Here is a 28,000-nt window from a genome sequence, read left to right on the forward strand (position 1 = left end):
GATATAAACATAACTCAGAAAAAAGAAAGCTGACTAGATTGCCAGAGACAGTTGTCTCAGTACGTGTGAGAGAAAGATTTGAGTTCATGTCTGTCTGTCCTGGTCCCCTCCCCCAGACTCTACACTGGGACATGTAAAGCTTGAACACTCAGAGGACCGACTCAAACTCACCTTCATGTCAAGGACAGTTTCTCAGACATCTTTGTGTTCCCCTCAATGACTTGCCACACTTTGCATGGCAAGGCACTCAATAAATATTTGTTGGATGAAGAATTCTGGGCTTGGGTTCCAGCTTACCGTGGATTTAAGGACTCAGTGTCCTGCAGAGCAGGTGGTTACTCAGCTGGGCGACTTCAGGGAACATTTGAAATCAATTACGGGTGCAGAGGAACCTGTTAAAATGTCCTCTTTTGTATATGCCGGGGTTGACGGGGAGGAACGGAAGTTGAAGTGGTAGAAAAGGCTCAAATGCTTTCAGGGTTATGCACTGGACCTTAAAGTGTCCACACCAGAACAGGACAGAAGTTGGCTTATTGAAACACTAAATTCTAATGACCCAACCTAATGGGATCCTGACCTCAAGCTACTCCTAGCTTGCCACATAGCCTCAAAGTGTCAGACCTTTGACTGGCTACCTTTGTGAAGAACCCCACCAGGGAGCATTCCTCTCTGTTGCCACCAGTCTGCTCCAACTCTGGGGAAACAGGCAACTTAAAGTGTGTTCTACCTTTCAGAAAGCCCAGAGGATGACCAGAAGAGTCCCCCCAACCACCCCACCACCACCACCACACACACACACCTGAAGCTTGTGTACCCTGCATTGCCCTCAATCCTCAATAAAAAAGCATTCTTGCAACTCATTCTGGAGTCTGACTTGTTTCAGAAGAATTCGGGAACTTAGAGTGCAGGGAGAGGGTAATTCTAGCTGATTTTGTTTTCTTCAATGCTTGCTAGAGCTACAAGTTAGTCACAACTCAAAAAAAAAAAAAAAAAAAAAAAAAAAAAAAAAAAAAAAAAAAGCAAGCAGCTTTAGCTATCCAGACAGGCCTTTCAAAAAAGGAAAAAGACATATGAAGTGGACCCTGAGGGATGCCTACCAACACATTTTGGGAGAAGGTGATTAAATTACAGCCCAGAGGCTGGGACAGGACAGCCCTCAAGGAAACTAGAGACATTCCCAACTTTGTGGCGTCCCTTGTCTCATGTGCATGGGACAACACTGCCACCTAGTGTCCAGTGTTAAAACTATTCCCTAAGGTCCCATAGCTGTGGGTAGGGGCTTCTGCTAGGACTGGTATTGACTAAATTGTTTGAGGTCTCTGCTGAGGAAAAACTACCCCAAGCATGGCAGGTAGAGGACTTGGAAGCTGATTCGAGTTAAGTAGGCGGAACCTGAGGTTTGAAATCTATTGGCAGAGTGAGATCCAAGTCTTGGCCCACCCTCAGAGGGGCAACAGAAGTGCAGCTACAGGTTTGTGTGTTACTCCCAGCAACTTGACTCCACCTTGTTACTCTGTGTAACTCAAGTCCCACCATACTAGGAACTGATGTACACCATCTTGAGAGGCCGTGCCAGCAGAAGAAAGGAAGATGGATTGTTGAGCACTGTAAAGTTGTGCAAAGAGAGTCAAGTCACTCGAAGTAGAGGCTCTTATTACTGGCGGCTTGATTTTGGTAACCTCATGATCCTTAGCCAGGCTCTTCACCAGGGAAATACCAGCAGCAGAGACAATGGGTAGACATGGATGCTCAATCCTAAACAGTCCACTTGCTGAGCCCAACAAATTGAGGCCCTGCCCCCTGTGGGCTTTTAACCTCCCTTGATAATTTGGGCTGAGTGCAAGTCTGAAGAAAGATAGAGGATAGAACAGGGGGTGTGAAGAGGCTTGGTCGTCATCTGCTTTCCACCTCTTAGAAGCAGACCTAAAAGGGAAGTCCCAGAACACTGCAGGAGCCACTTGCATTTGAGGGAAAGAAACCTTAGAAGGTAAATTGCTAAAAATGATTTCCTGCCCAATTTTACATGCTCCGAGAGGAGAGGAGGGTTCTGATGGGCACTGGAAGATCTGAATGTGTGCTGTGGCAGTATGGAGACAGTGGCTGGTGACAGGCAAGGCAGGGAGGTATGTAGCTCTGAGGATGAGGTTGCCAGAGGTGAAGCAAAGAATAGGAGACTGCAATGGGGAGGTGAGACAGAGGACTGGAGAGGTAAATGACCGAGGTCAGGTGCTATGTTCCTGTATTCCAGGATTGGACTTTAATAACCCCAAGCAATAATCTCCCACATACATTCCTGTTGGATTGTCCTCTTAGGCTGCCTAGCCAGGAAACGGTTCCCAGGTCTCTATGTTGCTACTGCAGGAGGAAGCATAGGCAGATCTGTGTGGGTCTCAAGCGAGACTGAGAGCTCGCAGGCTCCCTAGCAGATGGGCACTAGGAAGCCAGACTAGGCAGCACGGAGATGTCATCTGGGGGAAACTGTGAAGCTGCCAACTCCGATCAGATAATCATCTCATTATTTCTTCCATTTTGGCCCCAGAATAAGGGTTTCCTTCTCCTCTTTCTCTGCCCCCATCTAGCTTACAGCCTGGCCCCTTCTCTCACGCCCTCTCCCACCCAAAACTAAAATAAAGCAAAGCCACATGACTGGAGAGTGCTCAGTGTCTGGGAATCCCAGATTCCAAACGAGAAATCACAGCCAAAGAGGGGGAGACACAGTGTCCACAAGGATGTTCCAGCGACACCCCACTGGAAGAGGCTCCTTCCCTCCAGATTTCTTTGCCTAGTCTGCAACTTATTTGGAGGCACTCAGAAACCTGAATGGATTTTGTTGTCGTTTTGGTTTGTGTTGGGTTTGGGGGGAGGGGTGATTGGTTGGTTGGCTGGTTGGTTGGTTAGTTGGTTGGTTGGTTTGGTTTTTGTTTGTTTGTTGAGGAGATATCAAATGATTCACGAACACCTACTTTGTTCTCCCCACCCCCAAGCCAGTCTCTGACATGTCGCTCATTGCCTCAGTTTCTCCAACAATGTAATGGAACTGACAAACAGGAAAGGGTGTGTGGATAATCCAGATTGGTACCATTATTTTTTCTGATTGTTTTTTAGTTAATGCGTAAAGTAACTTGGTCTCCTTGTGACATTCTTCTGTATATTTGTCCCCACTCCTTTTTTGGTGGGGTGTCTAAATGAATAAGGAGACCCCATGGGGTGAAATATCCTTTCCTCACCCTTGCCTGACATCAACCTCTCCAGATAGGAAAAGAAAAGCAAGGGCTCCAAACGTAGCTCTTCTTTTTGTCATTCTAGGTGTCTCTGTTAATCAAAATAAACACAGGTAACAAGCCCAAATAAATGCCTCTGATTAACCTTATAGAGTTCTCTGTGTTAAACATGCTCTCCTATTTAGGTCTTTCTAACAACAGCCAGAGCTAGAAGCCAGAATCCTGGTCTGCAAGTGTCCACCTTTTCCAGCAGATTTGTTGAGGTCAAGAAAAGGGGATCGAGGGTATAGAACGGGTGCTACCTGTCTTCCTAGTTTCCGGTGGCAGCCTGTTCCCTTGCTGTTTGGACCCAGTTGGGCATTATTCACTGCTACCATCCTTGGTCTGCCGTCTGCTTTTCAGAGGTGCCATGCTAGACTATGAGAAGCAGTGTGACCCCCCCCCCCTTGACAACGAGTGCAAGTCTGTTCCCTTTAAAAAGGGAAAAGATCTTAACGGAGGTCTCCTAAAGTACAAGCACAATGTATAGAACTCTGAGAAATCGCTATTGATAATGAAGCCTCGTGTAGGAGTCATTTTCCCTTTGATGGTGCCTACACTGCTTCTGCACTGATAAATAACCCCCACCCCTCCCCCCCACAGCCCCTCTGGCTAAGCCTTCTTGGCTTTCCTGCCTTTAGGCTGTTCCCCCTGTCTGTTCTCTATGTACCCACAACAAAAATGGAGCCGACCACACCCCTCGGGACCTGAGAAAACCCAGGAGTAGGATAGGACATTACCTGCAATGATGGCTGGGTTGCTCTGTCCTCCCTCTGGTCTCACCCAGGCTTCCACTGTGAACGCCTCCCGGGGAATCTCAGCCAGCACTTCTGGACGCAGCAACAGCCGCTCCCTCTTCCCAGTGAAATACAGTACAGGCAATCCTCCTTGGGAGTTAAAGGTCTCTACTCTCCGGAGAGAGGCCCCTCCACCATTTTGGATGGTGCCCTCCAATGGACTGTCACTATCTCCATGCTTAAGTGGCTCTTTAGGCCAAAGCTGGAAACCTTGAGGGGTATTCTGGGGGTCTCCAGTCATGTCTTCTGCCTGCCTCTTCTGCACTTGGCGAGGAAGCCTAGACTTGGACTGGCCCTTCCTCTGGGTCTCTGCTGTGGGTCCCTTCTGATATGCGAAGGTAGCAATGGTGGAGACAGCAATTTCTGAGCTTCCCTGAATCGCAGGCTCACCTAGAGCCTCCTTAGATCCTCCCTCGCCAAGATAAGTGTCATCATTTCTCAGCAGCTGCGATTGCCCAATAGGACCATCCCCTACCCACGGGGCAGCTGGCTGCTGAGACTCTCTCCTTGCTCCTGCTGGGTTTTCAGTCAGGTCTCGGGGAATACCACTCGGAGCCTGTCTCTCTGGGCTTCGCTGACTCCATTCTGCATACAGGGTTTGCTGCTGTGTCCCCACAGGATAGGACCTTGGGTAGTTTTCGAGGCGGCTTGGGTAGACCCCAAAGAGATGGTGCTGTGGAGCAGTCCTGGGTCTTCGAACCTTATACCCCAGCCAACAGCGTTCCCCTTCCAACAGCACTTGGTTCAGGTGTTCCTTCTGGGCCAGGAATTTCTTGCGTGTCCAGCCCTGCTCTGAGTTGGTGGTACTGAGTGCCCACCCAGTCAGGACCACCAGGCTTATTCTCAGGACCTTCCAACACATCATATCTCCCTCAGCTTGTTCCTTAGAACCCAAAGTCAGCTTCTTGGTACCACACAAGAATAAGGAGAAGAAGGAAAGACAACCAGCAATGGAATTGAAGTCACCGGGGAAATCGATTCCCAAGCCAAACTTTCTCAAGTGGCCCCAGAAGGATGCCTCTACTGGCTACCTGTCCTGGGGATTCAGCCAACCCCAGTGGCTTCTGTAACTTTTGGCTTCTCTTGCCTTCTTCTGTGACCTCTCTTCTTGATTTCAGTCCTTCAGAGTGAAGTTAAGTGTTCTTACTTTGAATCTCCACCCAGAGACCTCAGGTTTCCTTTTCTTCCTTCAGTAACTCCTCTCCTCACTGATAAGAGAAGAGAGTGTGTGACTTAAGCCAAATTCTCTGAGATACATACCACCCCAGCTGGTCACTCAAAAGAACCTTATTCTCTACTGATCTCTTCTGTGTCCTCTTCCTTTCCCTAGGAGTTAGAGTCTCTGTTTAGAGCCCATCACCCACAATACACTCAACTTAAAGTAAATTGCTAGGGAAAAAAACAAAAACAAAAACCAAACCAAAACAAAACAAAAACCTTTTAGGCTGAAACACAATTTGATGCTTATTCTATAAAATAAAATAAAATAAAATAAAATAAAATAAAATAGCAACAATAATCTGGGGGCACAAAGATCCAGACAGGTACTTAACCTTCTTTCCTCAGAGGTCCTCAGCTAGGTGTCCATTCAGCTTCCAGTCTGCCAGGATAGGTGAGCACTCCTGCAGCGTGGCACTCGGGGTTGTTGACTATTGAAGAGAGTGTTTTAATTCCTGTCCAACTTGTTGGTATGCTGCAAGTCTCTGTAAAGTTCTCTGGCTGCCAGTCTGCTGCTCTCCTGATCAAATGAGTCTGGGAGCCCTTGGTTTCACCTTTGGAGAGGCTGGTGGGTCCCTAAAGATGGATAAAAAAGACCAATATGAACAGCATAGACATCAAGGGACCTGTTCCCTCTGATCTCTCCTGCTTTCTCTCTCTCTCTCTCTCTCTCTCTCTCTCTCTCTCTCTCTCTCTCTGCCTATAATTATCTCCTTGGGTTTTTTCTTTTTTTTATTTAAAGACAATGATGATGTCAAAGCTAATAAGTTTGGTACACCACTCCTCCTACTCCCTGTCCCCCCTCCTTTCCCCTGATCACCCCTTCCCCCACCCCTCTGAGGCACAAGGGACAGATGCTCCTCTTGGTTTCCCCAGTAAACATCACAGGCTTTCTCTCTCAGCAGCCGCAGCCTACACAATCAATATAAAACAATCAATACTGTTTTGGAGCGTGTCTTTCTGTGTGTAGCCTCTCTCTCTCTCTCTCTCTCTCTCTCTCTCTCTCTCTCTCTCTCTCTCTCTCTCTCTCTCTCTCTCACACACACACACACACACACACACACACACACACAACCACACAACCACACACTTTGAATGGACCTGGTCAAAAAACACTCGCTAGCCTTTTGGAGACCATTCACCTCTCCTCCTTTTTATTTTACTCTATCATTTCAGATGTAAAAGGACAACAATAAATTCACTTCCTCTTGGACACTGAAGGAAAGGAGAAATCAATTACCTTGCCACGAGAAGTACTAACTGGAAACACCGCGTGCTCCTAGCATATAGACATCCTTTTTCTCTTAGAAGTTTCTCAGTCTAAAGTTAGTAAAAGTCACCATATGCCGAGTGAACAAATAAACAAACGAGGTACTCAAAATAAGTCATTTACACAAGTGAACAGCTAACCCAAGGCAGCTATTCTTTGACTGATCTGAAATGAATGGGGAAGATGTGGGGAGGAAACACTGAGTTTAACCTCTGCATTGTTTGCCTTGGTGAAAGACGCCAGCCTTCTTAAAGACTTCTCATCCATTACAGGAGCATGCATGTATACAGAACACCCTGGACAAACACATGGACACATGCAGAGAACGCAGGTATGCTTGCCCACAGGTAGTATAAAATAGGTATAAATATGCATTGAGCCCTTCTTTCAAGGATTAAGAAAAACCACTTACACTTTTAAAATCACTGCTTCTGCTGCTTCTATCTAACTCCTACAGCCCTCATGCTCTGGAGTAAGATCAGGGTCCTTCCTTCACCCTGGGTCTCCTTATCTCTCTGAACTCCTTTCTTCCAGTTGATAGCTGACTCAACTGCTTTTAAAACGTTGGGTCCTGTGCCACCCATCCCACATGCACCCCATTTCTTCGTGGAGCATGGAATAGAGCCTCAAAGCAAGTCCCCAGAGAAGCTCTCAATTCAAGCACGTGGACACTGCTAAGCAGATACCCTTAGGTCCTTGACTATCCCTTTTCTTTTATAACTTCCCCAGCTCCATGCACTTTTCTGACTCAGTTTTCCCCACTTGAAGCAGATCAAGAATAGAAATTGAGACTGGGGGTGGGGGTAGAGAAAGCCAGAAAAGCAGAGGAAAGGAGGAGGGAGGAAGGGAGCCAGAGAGGAAAGAGGGAGGGAGAGGGAGGGAGGAAGGGAGGGAGGGAGAGAGAGAGAGAGAGAGAGAGAGAGAGAGAGAGAGAGAGAATATTAGGAAGAGATAGATGGCTTAGCTTCAGAGGGGAAAAAAGAGACTCAGGCAAGAAGAGAAGTCAGCCCCTCCCCTTGCCCCTTACCCCCTTGCCACCCAAGGACCCTCAGAAAAACATCTCCTACCATTCATTTCAGGAAGGGGGATAGGACATCAGAAAAGGGTTCCTCCTGCTTTTCTCCCCCTGAGTGTGTGGGTGATCTTGCATCCCCTATAGGACTCTCCTGGCTCTCAGCTGCTAGTAATCCATTCATAAGATTTCAAGAGGCAACACCAAACTCAGGCTTCCAGTTTAGTTTCTCTCTCTCTCTCTCTCTCTCTCTCTCTCTCTCTCTCTCTCTCTCTCTCTCTCTCTCTCTCTCCTTCATTCCTTTGCACACCACTCTTCAGCTCTTGGCAGTCCAAAGTTTAAAAAAAAAATGTTGAACCATTTCTGTGTTTTCCTCCTGTTGTAACTTGGGCTGTGACATCATAACCCTGCCCACCAACACCCCACCTCTCTCCCTTTCCACCCCCCTCACCAGCCCCATGCCCCCAAACACTCCCCACCCACCCACAAAGAAGAAGGTCTCCTGTCAGTTCTAATGTGTGAAAAGACAAAGCTCCTGAAGAGTGCCCCCTCCTTCCCCTCGGTGCCCCTCCTGCCTCCCCCTCCCTGCCTTACCCACCGCTCAGCCCGGCTCTCCAGGCTTTTAACAATGATCCCATCTGTTTGACATGTGCGGCAAGGTGGGCTGGATTCAAATAATCTGTCAAGTGAATCGGATCAAAAACACAGCAACCCCCTCCTCAATTCCATCACACACACACACACACACACACACACACACACACACACTCACACAGACACTCATACCCCAAGCCGGAGCAAAAGTGTGAGCGAAGTCAGACTTACACAACGCCCACCCTTGGTGCCAGGGAGACAGACACCAAACATGCCAAGGGAAAGCACAAATTTATACATATATAAATTCTGTTGCTTATTTGTTTATGAGGGACACCCACACCCCAAGTCTTCAACCCCTCTCCCTCAAACCCTGCCACTCCGCAAAGTGCACAGATTTGAAAGCTGGTAGAATCTGTTTTGAAATCTCCAACGAGAGGGTTTTTCCCCCCTTTTTTTTTTTCACTCCAAAGCACTATCTGTGACGATCAGGCTCAAGCAGAGTTGCCAGCAAATGCAGGAGGCCCCTTCTAGGGTACAGGCTTTCAAACCAGCAAAGCTAGAGGGAATGAATTTAAGGACACACAGCAGGAGCTGGCTGAATTCATTTTATTTTGACTGGGTAGTTGGGGGAGGAATATCATTTCTGAAATGCCCAAGGAATGAAAGGAGAGGGTATGGATTTCTTAAACAGTCCTTGCAAGAGGAGCGGTGTCTTGGTCTGCAGGTAAATCTAGAAGGCAAGAAATTGGAGCTGTATAAAGGAGGACCAGGACACAGAGGGGGAGCAGGGAAAGAGGAAGAAAGGAAAGAGAGAGGAGTAAGGAGAGGGGATGGGGAGATGGGGAAGGAGAGAGGGGAGAAAGGGTGAAAGGCAGAGGGGGGACCAAGGGAAAGAGGGGAAAGAGGGAGAGAGGAGAATCAGGGGAAGACAGGAAGGTGAGAAGGAGGAGGAGAGAGAGAAGGGGAAAAGGCTGACATGGAAGAGGGAAGGCAGGAGGGTTGGGAAAGATGAATCTGGGGGCAGGAAGGGTTGGGAGAGAGAAGTGGGGAAGACCTGAGGAGAGATTGAAACAGGGAAGGAGGGAAGGGGGAGGGGTGGCAAATACAAGAACTCTGGAGACCAGAAAGGCAGTTAGAGACACACTGGGTAAACACAACAAAAATACAGAGGCAGGTGAAGAAAGTCACTGAGAAATGGGGCTGAGAAAACAAAGGGCACACGGTGGAGAGACTGTCTCTCTCGGGGACAGGGCACATTTTTAAAAGCGGGAGTCCCACATTGTCTCTGTAAAGAATTCCTTCTTGCCCACTCCTGCTGCCAGTCTCTCCTCTTTTACTATACCCATCTCACACTCCCACACTCCTCCTCTTACCTTTGTTGTCCTAGCATGCCATCCCCCTGGAAAATTCATGAATAAAAAATTCTAACACCCACCCAAAAAAGAAAAAAGAAAAGAGAGGAAGAAAGAAAAAGAAAAAAGGAAAAAAAAGAAAGAAAGAAAGAAAAAGAAATGCAAACAAAACACCTTTTTAAAATCCCTCTCTTTGTTCTACCCACTAAGGATTCTGGATTCTCTTATCTAGACTGGGCTGTGTGTGGCCATCTATACTTCATTTTGACACAAATTGTTTCCTTCAGATGGCAGGGGGAACTTTGGCTGTATTCACTGTATGGTGGGGCTTCTCTGTTCCCATAAGCAGTGTCATCATTAATATTAGGAGGCTCTGAGCAGAAAGAGGAACAGGTCTATGCTGGCATCCAGAATATTAACAAAGGCAGAGAGTAGGAGAGACCCTTAATATGGTCAGTGGTCCTCTCTGACTTCCTACTTCCAAAATCTGAGGCTGGGAGCCTGCCAAAGAGTGTAGTAATAAAAGCGTCCAGAGCACAACCAAATGCAGTGTCTATATATAGGAGCCGGGTCTGTTTTAGCTACTTGCAGACTCAAATGACACCCGGAAACAAACATTTCGGCAATATGTTTATTGGAATCCTATTCAGCTGGTCCTGGAAAGAGTGAAGAGAGTCTGAAAAGACTTCACTAGAAGGTTCGAAATTGTTGCTTTCTGTTCCTCTGGCTCGGGTGCTCCGAGCTGAGACTCAGTGGCACCTCCTAGGGCAGTGTGAGCTTCCTTTAGGGTGACCTACAGCCCCTCTTTTTCACAGGTGAGGCAAAGCCACACACTTAGTAGCAGGGTCCTCTGGAGCACCCAGCTCTCTTAAGCCCCTACCCACCTCCCATGCTATTTTCCCCTGTCTGTGCCCTTGTCTTTGCCTGTCTCACTGGTCTGCCAGGTAAGTGTCATGAGACTAGAAAAGAAAATCAAAGACTGGCTCCTGCCTCTCATGCTTCACTTCCAGATAAAAGTGCCTGGGGAATCTCTGTAGGTCAAACCGTCCTGCAGTTCAGAGACACACACTCAGAAGGAAATGCAAACCTAGATCTCACTCCCCGTCCTGTGCCTTCTGGACCAAGAGAAGCCCCGTGTTCTTGTAAAACTGTGTGATACCCTATTGCTAAATAACCCCACCTCCTAGCTGCCCCCCCACACACACAATACGATGCCTTACAAGTGATCATTTCTGCCACTGATTTTGTTTTGAAGATTGCCTTTATGCAAATAGATCAAGGAACTCCACACATACGTTAAATTTCCCAGTACCCTCCGGAAGTAGTATGACAGAGGCTGCATGTCAGAGGTCTAGACCTTTCCTGGGGCATGTATTTCTGGTAAGATTCGAGTGTTAGAACCAGTTTGTAGGGTTTGCTAGGTGACAGAGAATCGAAAAGTAATGCTGGACCCTTCTCAGCTCACCAAACAAGGGTTTTTCAGGACTGGTGATGGAAACGGCCTGTCTTTTTCATCCTCTACGGTCAATGGCCTAGTAAGAATGATAATAATTGAAAACTGGTCTTCCTTTCCACCTAACCACATTTGTGTGCATTCTTTCTCCCTGCCTAATTTATGCCCACTTTATATATCAAGACTGACTCTGAGGAAAAAAGAGACGAAGACCATAAGAGCACATCCAGGAGGAAAAAAAAAAAAACTCTCAACTATATTATGCTGGGAGAAAGAAGCCAGCCTTGATGGACTGGCTATATACACTGTAAGATTCTGAAAGGCAGGACTCAGGAGACAGAGAACAGGTAAGTGCTTGCTGGGAGTTGAGGGATGGGGAGAAAGGAATACAAAGGCTACAGAGCAACTGGAGTTCTTGGGGCTATTCTTTATCTTGAAAGTAGTGAGTTTACATGTTTATTAAAAACTCAAAGCATTTGTTGTAAAAAGGCTAATATATCTAAGTTACACCCCAATAACGGAAGGGAAAGTGGAGCAGGTGATAGAACAATGTTTTCTTGACATCCTGCAGGTGGCAAAGACCAAGATAGACCTGGGTGTGATTTAATCATGCTCAGTGGCCCTACTTTGCCTGAACTCCTCCGAATATTCTGACATGTACTCCATGGGGACTCTGTACAAGCAGGCTAGATGAAACAGATATCTGGCTTATAGTCACAGCTTCCTCAGCCTGGAGTTTCAATAGACAAACTAACCAAGTTCCAAATGAGCACTGTTGTACGACTGTAGCGCTGCTCTGTCATCTATCTGCCTAGCCTTGGGGACATTAATGAGCTCTGACCTACCTGTATTAAGAAACTGGAGCCAAGACCAGTAAGTCCCCTACTAGATCACACCTAAGACCATAGACTTTTTTAACTCAAATATTTTAAAGCAATATTTTTCTAAGGTTCTCTCTCTCTCTCTCTCTCTCTCTCTCTCTCTCTGTGTGTGTGTGTGTGTGTGTGTGGTGTGTGTGTGTGTGTGTGTGTGTGTGTGTGTGTGTGTGGTGTGTGTGTGTGTGTGATATGACATACATATATATATGTCGGTCAATGCCCAGTTCCTATAAATATTCCAGGGACTTAAGGGTATGTTAGCAGTAAGGACCCACAACATTGATTTTGATCCTTAAATAAAAATATATATTAAAATGTAATGGCCATAAATGGAGATAACATGTGAGGAGTTTCAGTGCTTAACTACATGCCATTGTCCCATATTTAATAAATCAAATATCAAAATGAGAGTATTTGATATTAAAATACTAGAATAGGAAATTGTTTTTAAATTTTGGTACTATACCGCAACTTAAATTTTTGATAATTTCACAAATATGGTACTAGTATTAACAATAATGAAAGCTACTGTTTATAACTAAAATCCATCAAGCACTGTTTGCATTGATATGATGTGTGTGTATGTGTCTGTATGTATTTGTTTGTGAAAATTAATTCAATCATTACAATATTTCTGTGAGGTAGGTGTTGCCGTCTCTATTTTCAGATGAAGATTAACAACATTTACTGAGCATAAATATACTACTTGCTAAATGTAACATCATCATAGGTATACTATGCCACATATATAACAACTCACTGAATTTATGAACTATCTGCTGAGATAGTTGTTTGGTAACTTTCCCTGGAGAGATGTAAACAAATATTTACTCATTCCAGTTCAGCAACAGTTCCAGCGAGGGCCACCATGCTGAGCTAATGAATGCACTGGGTTTAGTTGCAGCAGCATGGGTGACTCTAAAGCAGTTACATTATACCATCTCCATGAACCTTCTACCTGCCTCCTATAAACACCCATCAAGACTTATGCAGCTAGGGGCTGGAGAGCATCAAGGCTAGAATCCCAGGTGAAGTTTTAATGACCCTCTCACACACACACCTCTATGAAGAAATGCTTAATTTGGCACTGAAACTAAATGTTACTTTCATTAAGATAAACGTTTCCTTGCTGCTGCTACCATAGACCCAACTGTCACTTTGCTTTACCTATTTGTTACCATGACTTCAGGGATGCTCCAGAAATCTCTGTCCCGTGATAGCAATTGTCATGTTGTGCCTAGAGAAAACGGCTTGTTCCTCTATGGTTCCTGCTTCCAAATGGAAAGCCTGGACCCTCGAGTTTAAAGCAACTGAGCTATCTACCTGGAAGACAGCCTGGGAGACTTCACTTTACTTTTTTGTTTGTTTGGTTAGATTTGTTGTTGTTGTTGTTGTTGATGGTAGTTGTTTGCTTGTTTGTTTGTTTGTTGAGACAAGGTTTCTCTGTGTGGCTCTAGTTGTCCTAGAACTCACTCTGTAGACCAGGCTGGCCTTGAACTCACAAAGCTCTCTGCCTGCCTCTGCCTCCAAAGTGCTAGGATTAAAGGCATGAGCCACAACCGCCCAGCTGAGCCTTCACCATCAATCACCATTTTGCATTGCCTCTTTAGGATACATGTAAGTACACATGAATTACTACTTCATTCCTAACATGACAAAAACAAGCTATTATTCCTCCTAGGAACCGGTCAGTGATTTCTCAGGAGTGATGGAAAGATCATTCTTAGGCCTCTCCTGGATGAGCTCCTGATAGCTCTAAGAAACGTGGTCCCAACTGATAGCAATAGCCAGTTGCAAGCTTCATGTCTGTCAACCACAAGGTACCTCCAGAGGACCCCCAGGAGCTCCTGCTCTCAGTACCCTTGCTCACAAGATCTATTGTGTACCCATTTACAACAAAGATCAAACAAGCCACCTGATAAAAATAAAAATTCAGACTCATTCATTTCAGAAGAATAAAATCAGACAGGATGGACAAAGAATCCTATTGCTTGGTTAGCTAATGCTGGATTTTAACACTAAGAACAGCTACTAGTTGATAATCTACTGACCACCATAAAAATCTATGCTTTATTTTTAATTTTATTTTGAAAAAAACAATTAAATGATTTTTTTAAAAAGCATTTATATTGATTCTTTTTGAATTTTACATTATGTTCCCGGTCCTATGCATGTCCTTGTCCCCTCGAACACATCCCTTGCCACCTCCTCCATAAAATAAAAATCACACAAACAAATGAAAAAAAAAAACCACAAAAACACAAAGCCAAAAAACTTCTCCTCTTGGAAGCCTTAGTATGTCACAGCGTGGCCCACAGTATAGCCTTCTATCTATACTTCTTCACTTGCAACTGTTCATCACAATGAGTTGAATTGGTTCAGTTCCAGGTCTCTGACTTCTTTGACACCATCAATATTGGATCCTCACCAGCACTCCTCCTGGTTAACCTGTTGCTGCTCTGTGTCATAGAGATCCTCCAGCTTTGGATCGGAAGGACTGTCCCTTTCACACACCTCAAGAATTCACAGATGATGCAGATGTTGGGGTGGGCCAGCTCAAAGCCCTGGACCTGGACATGGGTGGTAGCTGAGCTGCTCAGTCTGCTGACTCTCCCTTATCGACATCACCAAAGTGAGCTCCCAAGCACTGCTCTGGCTAGGCTACCCAATGCTGCCACTGGCAGGAGGCAGGGTCAGCTGTTCTGCTCTCGTGCCCTCAGGGCTGGCTCACCTGCACCCATGCCTCCAGAGCCAGCTCTACTGTGCTACCCAGTCAAGGTACAGAGCTTCTTCCAAGTGCTGCAGCCAGGTGTGGGCATATGTGCTCTCACACCCTTGGGGCTGGCTCTCATGACCTCCAGGCCTTCTCTCTACTAATACTATTGGTGAGGGGTATGTGGGAGGGCATCACATCACCCCAATGTCCTCTCTACCTCAGGGCAGACAATTAGTGGGGCCAGCTCTCTGGCTCTCACACCCGGGGCTGACTCATCTGCATATCCTCCATCAGGGACAACTCTAGTATGCTGCCCAGGTGAGGTACAGGGCCTGCTCTCCAGTGTGCTGCAAGCAGTAAGAGACCTGACCAGTTCTACACCACCCCTAGACATCCCCATAGTCCCTGTTGACTTTCTAGACCAGGGACATCCCCATGTTCTCTCGTAGTAATATAAGCCAAGAACATAGACACCAACCCTTGCTGCTGCATAGCAAAGAACCCAGACATGGCCCTCAGTGGCAACATGGGTTGTGGCTATCCAGTGGCTCTAGGTTGAAAGGAGATCACCTGAAATGAGGGCTGGAAATGAAAAGGAAGGGGTTGAGAGAAGAACAGAGTGAAAACAGTGTTCTGATCAAGGCTCAACTTTATTATAGCACACACAGAATATAAAGGAAGAAAACCACAAAACCCACTCCAAGTCAATATTGCTGACCAGACTGTCTCATGTTGGCAGCTGATAGCATAGGTTCCCAGTTTTCAAACATAGTCCCTTTTTTAGAGAAGATAAAACTTAAAACAGGCAAAAGCAGAACTCTCAATTCTGATGAGGGATTTTCACTAAGTGCATTGAAGCCAGAGCATCTGATGTGGCAATTTCTGCAATGCAGGCAGGGCAAAAGCTCCACAGTTACCCCTTTTTAGTTTTAAAAAGCAGGCTTTACAAAAAAGTGGAAGGTGACACAGGCTATACCTTTTCACCTTATCCTATATATGGAGAGGGCAGCACAAAAGCCAATGTGCCTGTCTTAGATTGGTTCATTCTTGTGGACTCTTACCCATCATTAACTAACTAGCCATCAGTTGCTGAACCCCTCCACTCATTATTGAGTCTCATGCTTCAACTGAGCAAGCCACACATTCACCTATACTTGAAAGTCAAGTGTTGATCCTGGAAGGCCAACATGACATTGATGTCCTTCTGATGAAAGACATGTTGCCTGTGCTGAATAGGCATCGGAGCAAGAGGAGGAAACCCAAAACTACACTTCCCATGAGTGCATAGGTAACAATCCAGGATGGGTCAAAGAGTTTCTTAACATTATTCCAAATTTTACCTAAAAAGGAGGAATCCAGATCTAAAAACCTTAATATACACAGTAAACAAATTAGCAATAAGGGATAAATTTAAAAAAAAAAAACTCATTGTTCCACCATTCTTTGATAAAGGAAGTCAATCTTTTTCGTTCGAAAGAACTGTTTTTAACTGAAAATGGGGTCAAACAGAGAGAATGATACCTAGGGTCACAATCAAAGTTGGTCAACATAGTAAGTGTCTCAGCCGCCTCTGCTAAAAGATTGATCTGTTGCTGTAATGGCAAAACTGCCCTGTGTAAATAACCATTCAATAGCTGCTGGGTCACAAACCCCTGTGATGAACTGTATCATTCAAGGCCTTCCCAGTTACAACATTCTGCATAATAGCAATGGTGACAGCTGCTCCTCCAGCACTGTAGAAACAATAGTGGCTGTAACACCAAAATCCCTAGTCTCCCGAGATTGAACCACAAGTTTTAATCGGAAAAAATGTCCTTCATGTACCTATGCTGAAATGGGACACGGAGCAAAACTGCTGACGAAGAACTTCCGTGCCAGCAAGGAGACAATAAACACGGTTCACTACTACAATTAACTTCCTCTGCAGCAAGGGATGAATTGGTAACTAAAAACACAAAAGGAAAAGTAACACAAACAGGTGCAGGAGAAAGGGGAACAACCTTCTCTGAGAAGCCATTATAGTTAAAACCAATCCATTCACAGGAGCTATTAAAAAGAAAGGAATCTCTTAAAAACAAAAATGGGCGAAAATCCAAACAAGTATACTTATTACAAAGGAACCAATCAGCAAACAGGGAGGTACCTGTTGATCCCCAATTCTTAAAGTCTCTGGCCTTAAGGGTCAGACTGGAGGAGACGCTAAATGAAGTTTCCTCTTTTGGGGACTGGCACCATCTCCAAGGGAGGGGCAGCTGTAATGGGAACAAAGATTCTTTCTCAGAAGCCCACATCCATGGGCAATCCTCGTACCGATGGGCCATAGAGGAAGGTACCTCTCTAGAAGTATTCATAGGTATGGTAAAATTCAACAATCCCCCACAAGTGCCAAAGGCTGTGGATGGCTGAGATGGTTGGGTACCCTGCAAATAGGGTGGAGGAAGAGCAAACCCCTGAACAAAATCACCAGACCTATCATAAGATATAAGTCTTACACAAGAGGAATTTTCATGAAAAGAAAAACAAAGGACTTCAGTAAGATTCCACCATCCCGAGATATTGATAGAATGATCAAAGTGGGCTAAGGCTGGTAAGCCCAAGGACAGGTTTCCAGAATACATGGTGGGGAAAACAAAAGCATCCTGGGCAACAGGTGATAAAGTTGGATGAGAGGGATCAAGGGCCCATAATTCTTCAACATTCATCATGAGAAGCTGCACCAGGATCAAGATCTTCAACAAGGACCTTTTCCAACCGACAGACCAATCGCTCCTACAGCCGCTGTGCAGCATTTTCTTTCTGTGAAAAAACACAAATAGATTCTCGTCCCCATAGACAGGGTCAGGTCCGTACCAGGTATTAGTTAGAGGGTCCCTCCATTTTACCATAACATAATTTCTTGATGTTTCAGGAGGCCAATGGCGATCGGCTGCAGAGTGACCCTGCTTATCAATTTGTAAAAAATTTAGGATAAAAAGGGTAAAAATAAGATGTGCTCTATGGGATTTTGGAAGATACAACTCTCCCTTTTTTGTTTTATTTTGTTTTATTTAACAAACTTTTTAAAATACCATTTTTTAAAAGCCCATTCCATAATGCCTTGTCCCACGGGATTACAGGGAATCCCAGTTTTCTGTTGGATGCCAAACTCCCGGAAAAATCCTTCATTTTTTTTTTTTTTCTGTATCTGCTGGACCATTGTCTGTTTTAATTACTTTTGTTAGTCCCATAATATTAAAAGCCTGTAAGCAATGATCTATTACTTTCTGAAAGGCCTCTCCGGTATGTAAGAAGGCAAAAAGAAACCGTGAGCATGTGTCAATGCAAACATGCACATATTTTTGTTTTCCAATTTCAAGACAATGTGTGACATCTATTTGCCAAAGTTGATTTGGGACTAGGCCACAAGGAGTAACCCCTAGATATGGTACTGGAGAAAGTAGAATACACTCAGGACATTGTTTCACAATCATTCATGCCTGTTCTTTGGAAATATTATGGCAAAGTCTTAAGGTATGGGTTGATAAATGAAATTTATTATGATCCTGCTGGGCTGGTACAACAGGGTCAGTCTGGAATACTTCCACAGTAAGGGCCTGATCTATAACATCATGCCCTGAGCCAGGGGTCCAGGAAGATTGTAATGAGATCTAACATGACCAACAAAAATGGATTTCTTTCTAAGAACTATGAAGGTATTAATTTTTGAGAAAAGAGATCCCACAGGAGTATTTTCATAAAAGGTTCCACATGCTTCTAACAAGGGAACTGACTGAACTATATAAAGGCTATCAGTATAAAGATTAAAGGCATCATCAATAGGCTGAAACACCAAGAAGATGGCAAATACCTATGCTAGCTGAGCAGAAAGTCTAGGTGTATCCATAACTACTTGTTGGTTTCCCCAAGGAATATCCCACATGACCCTTAGAAGTACCATCAGTAAAAATCAAAAGGGCATTAGCTAAGGGACTAAGGCAGGTAATCTTGGAAAAAACAACTTCATGAATGCTTAAGAATTTCAGTAATATATCTTGAAGGTAATGATTATGTATAGTCCCAATAAATCCAACTTGTGCAAGAAGCCAATCAGCATTATTTTTGCTTAAGCCATTCATTTTGCTCCACATTCTAAGACTGTACAATAATATCAAGTTCTTTGCCAAAATAAATAAGAGATTGCTTTCTGCCCATCATTATAATCTGAGTAACAGTTTCATTATAAGGGACTATACTCTTTAGGACACATCAGCAAATGCGCCCATATAAGAGGGGCATTTTGCCACAGCAATCCTGTTGACAAAACTGCTGTGGGAAAAAACAACAAATACAATGGCAGGGAATAATGAATATATGACACTAATTGTTCTTGAATAACTTTCTCCACCAACTCCAAAGCATGAGAACCTTCTGATGAAAATTTGCATAGGGATGTGGGACTAGGATTTAAGAGGATTCTCCTCTTAAAATATGAAACAAAACCTTTAATTGTGCTGTAGTTGACTTTAAATATGGGCAAAGCCAATTAATATCCCCTAAAAGCTTCTGAAAAATCATTTAATGTCTTCAACTGATCAGTATGAATAGTAACTTTTTTGATGAATAATGGCTTGATCTTCTAACCTGAACCCTAAATAATTATAGAGCTCATGGGTCTGAACCTTCTTAGGAGAAATTTGTAGCCCCTTGCTTGCTAATTGCTCTTTCAAATCTCCAAAGCATAACAAAATTTTCTGAGGATCTTTATCAGCCAATAAGATATTATCCATATAATGAATCATATACATATTTGGCTATGGCAAATGCACAGGCTACAAGGCCTGTGCCACAAATTTTTGACATAAAGTAGGACTATTAGCCATGCCCTGGGGTAAAACAACCCAATGATATCTTTTCATAGGTTCTTTAAAATTGCTAGAGGGAATACTGAAAGCAAAGCACTCACAATCTTGGGGGTGTAAGGGAATAGAAAAAATCTAATCTTTTAAATCAACCAAAATTTTATAATATCCTTTAGGTATTGCAAGAGGAGAAGGAAGACCAGGCTGTGAGATTCCCATAATTATCATGGTGGCATTTACCTTTCTAAGATCTTGCAATAAGTGACATTTACCAGATTTCTTCTTTACAACAAATACGGGTGTATTCCAGGGTGAATGGGACTCTACAAAATGTCCAAATTTAAGTTGCTCCTGTGCTAGTGAGGTGACAGCTTTACTTTTCTCTTCAGATAGGGGCCACTGATTAACCCATACAGGGTTGCTATTCAACCATTGAATTTTATCTGCATGGGGTGTAGGCATGACAGTGGCAATTAGGGAAAATGTCCCAGCCCTGTTTTATCCTGTTTTACCTTAGGCAACAAGGGATAGCCTTGATTATCAGTGTTAGATCTGCACTCATTGACCTAGTTACTTCCTCTTTTGGACTGAGGGCAGATTCCAGGGGAATGGTTCGGCTGTCTATCCATGCCTCTATTTTCTGGACAGCCTTTCTTATAGTGTCCTGTGCCACCACATTTAAAACATCCTTTATCCCCCGGCACTGTGAAAGCATAGCCTATACTTGTACCATAGTTCATTGCAAGACAGTAGCCATTGCCAGACACTGATTATAAGATGGGCCAATTTCTGCAAAGATGAATATATCCTGACAATCTGCCTTGGCCTTATATGGGCATATGTCTGCCTTGCATGCAGTATTGGCATTTTCATATGCCAGCTGTTTAACAAAAGGCAGGCCTGCTTGTGGATCCCCCAAAATCCTACCAGCTGCTTTTAGTAGATGATCCACAAATTCTTGAAAAGACTCATCAGGACCTTGTTTTATATTGGATAGACTCCCATTTAAGCCCCCCTTAGTTGTCAGTTGAGTTCAAGCACTGTGGGCAGCAACTGCAACTTATGCATAGACTCCTGTGGGCAGCCCAACCTCCTTGGCATCACCGTCATACTGACCTTTCCCCAAGAACATATTAAGATCCCAATTAGCATTACCCATTTGAGCATTCACCATGCCAGTACAGAGCATCTTGCCATTCAGAGATCCACAAAAGATAATCTCCACCAGACAGTGTAGCCTTAAAAATAGTCTTCCAATCTTAGGGGTTAAATTTGCTTCTACCACTGTATCCAATAAAGCCTTATTGTTACAAAGGCTGATATTGTCTAACTTGATTGTCCTGTTGGTCAATTATTTCAACCACAGGGAAGGCTAACACTTCAGAAGTATCTGCCTCTCCTTACGAGCGTGATTCACAGCTCTTTCCGGCGGTGATTGACATATCACAGATTCATTGCCCTTCCCTATACTTCATGCATTTTTTAATTGCTAAAACTCATTAGTTAATTTTTGCAGCTTAATTTCTAATCCCAACTTGCAGACTTGTATGTCTGCTTGGGCGACATCTTTTGCTGCTGCTGACGTTATGAGGAAGGTCATAGGCAGAGCAGAATGTGCATAAGGAGGCCAGTCCTCATTATGATATTTGGCCTCCTCTTCCTCCAAATCAGCTAACTTTTCTGGATCTAATTTATCATCAATGTCCCTGATTTCTTTTAAGGCTATTCTCAGGAACTTGTAAGGTTTACCTTTATCTATTTAGATTCTGACAGGGTTTTTTCTGACAGGTGCTCTACCTTAAATTGCAATTGTTGTTCAGGGGCTACAGCTAATGCCTTTGAAGGCCCCCTGTCTTTATTATCACCAATGCATCTTTTATGAGTAGCCAGAGGCAGAAGATAGTGGGATGTGCCTGGGCATTCCTTCAAACTTCCCCAGCTCTCTCCAAGGTTGCCTTATCTAAAGTCCCCTTATCCAGGAACCAATGACAGTATAAATCCACTTGAATTAGGAATTTCTCCAATGCCTGCTTTTTAAAACCTGTTCCTCTTCAGGCTGTGAACAAAAAGTGGGAATTTTTGTTTTGTTTTGTTTTGTTTTTCATATTGCCCTGCCCCTGAGGAACACTAAGGGGTTTTCTAGCCCCACACCCTCCTTACAGCTTCCCCCTCATGCCTGGAGTCAAGGCTAGGCCAAGTTCCATTCTCTACCCACAGGAACATTCTTGAGTAAAATATTCCCAGAATGTACTGACTGATAGTTACCTGACCCTCTGGGAAAGTCCCAGTAGAGCTCAAATGCATATCATGTTTGCTGGCCAATAGATTTAAAGAACAATATGCCTAGCCAATAAGTTTGAACTGTAACCTTGCTGATGTAACCTGTGCCCCTAAAAAGTATTAAAATCTGCTAATAATAGCCATTCAGGGTCACCTTCTTAGTAATTCACCTTTAGGGACTAATTGAAGGTCAACTCCGATTCTCCTGAAAATAAACCTCTTCCTTTTGCATCAATCTGAGACTCATTATCTCACTCAGGGGCATGCCAAAGTAAGTACCACTGACTGAGCGAGGGAGGGGGGAGTTTTACATTTTGGGTCTTGTTTAGGATTTGAGGAGACACTCCCCCCACCCACCCTGAGCAATCACCAACTGGACTGATTGGAGGGGAAAAGACTGAGCCTGGCAACAGGTGCCAACTTGTGTTTATCAATGTTTGTCTTTCTTTCCTTTGTCTTTCTCTGTGTTTGTTGGTGTTGGTTTTCTCATTCTGTGTTCTTAGACTTAGACTGATGACATTTTTGGACATTTGACAGACTGAATCTACCCTGTTAACCTCGTTAACCATTAGAGGAGAAAACTTGTCAGCAGCAGTAAAGAAGGGAAAGTTAGTTGCCTGGGAGAACCTAGTAGAGGACCCCCCCCCCCTTCATGGATAAAAACATTTCTTTCCTCAAGACCCACCTTGCAGGTTCTGGCCATCAGGAAAAAGGAAACACAGGGAGGAGGGATCCAGATCTGAGAAGAAGTCGATCCTCCAAGACCCTTCAACAATGGACCTGTTGCTCTAAGACCCTCCTCCTCTATATCCCCCTATCCTTGCCCCCATGACTTTGCCAGTGCCAGCACAGGCTCCAGAATCCTCAGCCCATAGGGAACCAGGGCCATTATACCCCTCTCTCCTTTACTGGAGAGAGGAGCAGGAGGAGACCCCCCAACTTCACAGTCCCACCATGGCAACCTGAAGTCTGAGAGCCACCCCCCTGATACCATGGTGGCTCTCCCACTAAGGTCATATAAGCCTCTAGAAAAGGGAAATCAGGATATGCAATATTGGATCTTCTCTTCAGCTGAATTGTACATCTGGAAGTCTATACACACACACACACACACACACACACACACACACACACACACACACACACTTTTCAGATAACCCCAAGGGGTCGATTAATCTCTTTGAGACTGTTTTATTTACTCATCAGCCCACCTGGGATGATATCCAACAACTCATGAGAGTGTTCTTCATGACTGAAGAACAAGACGGGATAGTGCAGGAAGACAAAAAAGAATGCCCTTTCAGACATGGGGACACCATCAATTGACCAGGTTGTGTTTGACAGTGGGTTTTTCCTGACTAGACCTGACTCAGACTTTAATAAGACAGAAGGTAAGGGGCACCTGAAAGTCTACCACCAGGCTCCATTGACAGGTCACAAGGGGGCCACATGAAGACCCACAAATTTGACCAAGGTTTGTGAGGTTAAACAGGGATCAGATGAATCACCTGGGCCTTTCTAGAGCAACTTGTAGAGACATTTTGTCAGTACACACCATTTGACCCCAGCAGCAAGGAGCACAAAGCTACTGTGACTATGGCTTTTATAAACCAGGCTAGTAGAGATATCAGGGTAGAGATATGAGGGAAAAGCTTCAGAGGTTAGAGAGACTGTAGGATAAGTTGTTGAGGGATTCAGTGCAGGTTGCTGAGAAAGTCTACCATAACAGGAAGACAGAGGAGAAGGAACAGAGAAAGAGAAAGAAAGAAGATGAAAGGGAGATGAAAAGAAGAAGAAGAAGAAGAAGAAGAAGAAGAAGAAGAAGAAGAAGAAGAAGAAGAAGAAGAAGAAGAAGAAGAAGAAGAAGAAGAAGAAAAGCGGCAAGGAAGGAATTTACAGAGAATCTTGGCTACAGTAGTTAGGGAAAGCAGAGGAGAGAGACTCCAACCAAAAAGAGACAGAAACCCCCTTGAAAAGGACCAGTGCGCATATTGCAAGAAAGGGGGCCACTGGGCCTGAGAGTGCCCTAACAAACGGAAGCCAGGGGCAAGAAATCCCAGGCCTTGGGAAATGCACCTCCAAATGGCAAAGGTGTTAGCCCTGGGGGAAGACAGCAACTAGGGAGGATGGGGTTTGGACACCCTCCCCAAACCCAGGATAACTCTAAGAGTAGAGAGGAATCCCACTCAATTCTTGGTGGACAGAGCTCAACAGTCGGTCCTCCTCCAAGCTGATGACCCTGTTCCCAAGAAAAAATCTTGGGTCCATGGAGCCACTGGCACCAAAATGTATTCATGGACTAACCAAAGAACAGCAGACCTAGGGATAGGCCAGGTATTCTATTCATTGGTGGTCATCCCAGACTGTCCCTACCCTCTGTTGGCGCGAGACTTACTTTCCAAGATGAGGACCCAGATACACTTCCTGCCCTATAGGCCACAACTAACTGGCCCAAAAGGAGAGCCCATGGGTAGAAGAAAGACCTCTCTGACTGAGCCCTGCTGGGAAAAAAAAAAAGGCTAACTGCTTTACAGATGGGAGCAGTTTTCTCCATGCTGGTCAGAGATGAGCAGATGCTGCCATGGTGGATGGCACAAATGTCATCTGGGCAGAACCTCTACCTCCTGGCACATCTTCACAGAAGGCAGAGCTAATTGCCCTCACCAAGGCCTTGAAACTTGGGGCCAGCAAGAAAAGTAACATCTACACAGATAGCAGATATGCTTTTGTCATAGCCCACATCCATGGGGCTATATGCCAAGAGAGATGACTGCTTACATCAGAGGGAAGAGAAATAAAAAACAAACAGAAAATATTGGATTTCTTGAATGCTGTGATGAATTGAGTATTATTCACTTCCCAGGACATCAGAAGGGAAGAGATTCAGTCGCCCAAGGCAATAACCAGGCAGATCAAGTGACTTGGGAAGTGGCTATGCAGGAGCCTATCCTGGTTATAGGCCTGCAAGAGACACCCACTGAGAAATGGGACTGGACTAAGGGATGGCCTCACTTAGAATATACTGAAGAAGAAAGAACTCAGATTGCCAGCCACCCTACCAACTACTACCTAGAGAAAGAAGGGCAGCGGCACACACAAGAAGGAAAAATTATACTCCCGAGAAAACAAGCTGAGGACTTATTTGACCAAATGTATAGATGGACCCAGGTAGGGGATAAAGAAGCTCATTCATGCAGTCAAGGGATCTAAGGTATATGTAGTGGACCTTGTAGAACAGTATAAGTTATATCAGCAAGTAAATGCTTATGCAGCTAAGAACAAACAGAGCAAGATACCTAGGGGAGAGTTGCTTGGGGTTTATTGGGAGGTAGAAGTTAAGCCAGGAAAATATGGTTACCTTCTAGTGTTTGTGGGTACTTTCTCTGGATGGGTTGAGGCTTTCCCCACCCAGCAGGAAACAGCTACCATAGTAGCCAAGAAGATATTAGAGAAAAATTTTCCCGAGGTTTGGAATGCCCAAGGTAATTGGATCAGACAATGGTCCTGCTTTTGTTTCTAAGGTAAATCAGGGATTGGCAGAGACATTGGGGACTAATTGGAAGCTCCATTGTGCATACCATCCCCAGAGTTCAAGGTAGGTAGAATGAACAGAACCCTAAAAGAGACCTTAACTAAATTGAACTTGGAGACTGGTGCTGACTGGGTGGTGCTCCTTGCCCTTGCCCTGGCCCTGTTCTAAGCCAGGGACAACCCCTGCCATTTTAATCTGACTCCTTTTGAAATCCTGTTTTGTACCTCAACTCCCTTGGTGTCCACTGGGCCCTCCCTGGAGTTATCACAACTCACTAATAGGAACCTCTTCTTGAGGTTCCAAGCCCTTCAGTCAATACAACATGAGATGTGGACCAATCTGTTTCCTTAAATGTTCCATAAATGCCAGAGACCCCCCTTACTGCTTTCAGACTGCTGACTGGGTCTACATAAGGAGGCATTGGGCATAGTTGCTGGAATCCTGGTATAAGGGACCCTTCCTGGTGTTGCTAACCACTCCCACAGCCCTCAAGATGGATGGTATTGCTGCCTGGGTGCATGCTTGCTGTGTGAAACCTGCAGATGCCCCACTTCCCAGGGACCCCCGATGGATGGTACAGAAGATGGACAATCAAAATCACTCGACCTTGATCATGACTGCCTGATAGTACCTTTGGATTCTGGTTCCTTCACCTATCCTATGTGCCCATCCACCAAATCTGTTACAGCCCTCACTGTCTCCCTTCTGTTGGGGTTGGGAGTGTCCAGGTCAGCCACCAGAACCTCCACTTTGATCTTACAAGGGAAAAATTATGACGGTCTAGAGGTAGCCATTGATGTAGATAGAGAGAGAATAGAAACCTCCATCAGTCACCTTCAAGAATCATTGACTTCATTATCAGAAGTAGTACTACAGAATAGGAGAGATTTAACTTTTCCTCCAGCAAGGAGGGCTATGCTCTGCCTTAGCTGAGGAGTGTTGCTTTTATACAGACCATTTTGGGGTTGTTAAAGACTCAATGGCCAAAGCGAGAGAAGGGCTAGCCAAGCAGAAGAGAGAAAGAGAACAGGCAGGGCTGGTTTGAGTCTTGGTTTAATTTCTCCACTTGGTTAACCACCCTCATATCAACCTTATTAGGACCACAAAATGTTCTCCTCCTATTGTTGCTCTTTGGACCCTGCATATTGAACGAGCTTATAGCCTTCATAAAATAGAGAATATGAACAATGCAGCTGATGGTCCTGGGCCAACAATATGAGACCCTGAGGACAGGACCTGAAGAATATGGGTTAGTTAATCAAGACCCCTGAGCATAGCTCCAGGATTGGAGCTTGTACAAGAAAAAGAGGGGAATGAGGGACCCTAAGGGGTTTTCCAGTCCTACACCCTCCTTACAGCTTCCCCCTCCTGCCTGGAATCAAGACTAGGCCAAGTTCCATTCCACAGGAACACTCTTGAGTAAAAAATTCTCAGAATATCCTGACTGACAGTTACCTGACCCTCTGAAACGTCCCGGGTAGAGTTCAAATGTGTGTCATGCTTGCTAGACAATAGATTTAAAGGTCAATATGGTTAGTCAATAAGTTTGAACTGTAACCTTGCTAATGTAACCTGTGCCCCTAAAATGTATAAAAACGGCTAGTAATAACCATTCAGGGCCACCTTCTTAGTAACTCACCTTGAGGGACTAATTGAAGGTCAACCTTCAACACTCCTGAAAATAAACCCCTTGCTTTTCCATTGATCTGTGTCTTGGTGTCTTACACGGGGTGGGGTGGAGTGGGGGCATCTCGAAGTAAATATCACTAACCGAAGGTCAGGGTCTGATACCCCATTGTGCTGCAACTGTCTCAGGTGAGTTGGCACTGGATGTGCGCTGTCTCAACCTATTTTCCTTGAGTACAGTCCACACAACAGCAGGCAAAGATAATGCCCCCCCAAATTAAAATTTGCTATCAACCAGATGTTGAGGAAGAGGTAATAACTCATTGACTCACTTGTTTGGTTACTTTCTTTTTGCTTTCACTTTGTTCTGTGGAGGCTCCAACCAAAGCAATGTTTCTCAGCAAGTCCTCTGTTTTCAGGTCCCTGCTCAGGTGCCACCTGTGGCTGTCTAGTGGCTCTAGGTCAAGAAGGGATCACCTGAAAGGAGGGCTGGAAATGAAAAGGAAGGGATTGAGAGAAGAACAGAGCCAAGACAGTGTTCTGATCAAGGCTCAACTTTATTACAGCACACACAGAATATAAAGGGGAAAAAAACCCCACAAAACCCACCTTGAGTCAATATTGCTAAACAGACTGTCTCATGTTGGCAGCTGATAGCATAGGTTCCCAGTTTTCAAAAATAGTCCCTTTTTTAGAGAAGATAAAACTTAAAACAGGCAAAAGCAGAACTCCCAACTCTGATGAGGGATTTTCACTAAGTGCATTGAAGCAAGAGCAGCCTATGTGGCAACTTCTGCAATGCAGAGCAAGGCAGAAACTCTACAATGGGTTGGGACTTCATGACCCCAGGTAGCCGGGCTTGCAACAGGCTGTTCCTCTCCACCCTCATGTCCCCAGTTCCATCTCTCTTCATAATACTCAAATTGATCTTTTCTTTCTCTCCTATCTGTCTGCCACATACTTACACAGAGTAGTGGCTCCTGCTGTAGGCAGGCCTCACAGCTAGTGGGCCTCTGGGTATCCTCCTCTGCTGGCAGGCTGCAAGCAGGTGCTAGGTGTCTAGGCAGGCCTCTGTGTCTCTATAGCCCACCTGAGCCTTGAGGAAGCAGGCAGGTCTCTGGTGTATCTCCCTGCCTTAGCTTTATGGCATGGTGGTGGGTGGGTCTCTGGA

General features: G+C 44.8%; 1 protein-coding gene and 1 long non-coding RNA gene across 3 annotated transcripts in view; both read right to left on the reverse strand.

The window, feature by feature from the left end:
• Window positions 1-7,935, reverse strand: part of Pappa2 (pappalysin 2) — a 248,725-nt gene extending 240,790 nt beyond the window's left edge. Inside the window, exons 1-3 of one of the 2 annotated variants that reach the window (XM_006496824.4) lie at window positions 7,613-7,935; window positions 5,611-5,851; window positions 4,001-5,265 (exon numbers count right to left, since the gene is read on the reverse strand). In XM_006496824.4, the coding sequence (XP_006496887.1) occupies window positions 4,001-4,922 (922 nt within the window). In that variant the 5' untranslated portion in view covers window positions 4,923-5,265; window positions 5,611-5,851; window positions 7,613-7,935. Of the gene's footprint in view, window positions 1-4,000; window positions 5,266-5,610; window positions 5,852-7,612 lie in introns of those variants that run through there. The other variant, NM_001085376.3, reaches the window with a different exon arrangement.
• Window positions 7,936-15,184: 7,249 nt separating this feature from the next.
• Window positions 15,185-27,946, reverse strand: 1600012P17Rik (RIKEN cDNA 1600012P17 gene). Its single transcript, NR_163823.1, has 3 exons — window positions 27,795-27,946; window positions 27,162-27,318; window positions 15,185-17,349 (listed from the first exon to the last, which is right to left on the reverse strand). It is a non-coding gene; the product is annotated as an RIKEN cDNA 1600012P17 gene (long non-coding RNA).
• Between the last annotated feature and the right edge of the window lie 54 nt (window positions 27,947-28,000).

This window comes from Mus musculus, chromosome 1 (assembly GCF_000001635.26).
Source record: "Mus musculus strain C57BL/6J chromosome 1, GRCm38.p6 C57BL/6J".
In the NCBI taxonomy this organism is placed as follows: Eukaryota; Metazoa; Chordata; class Mammalia; order Rodentia; family Muridae; genus Mus; species Mus musculus.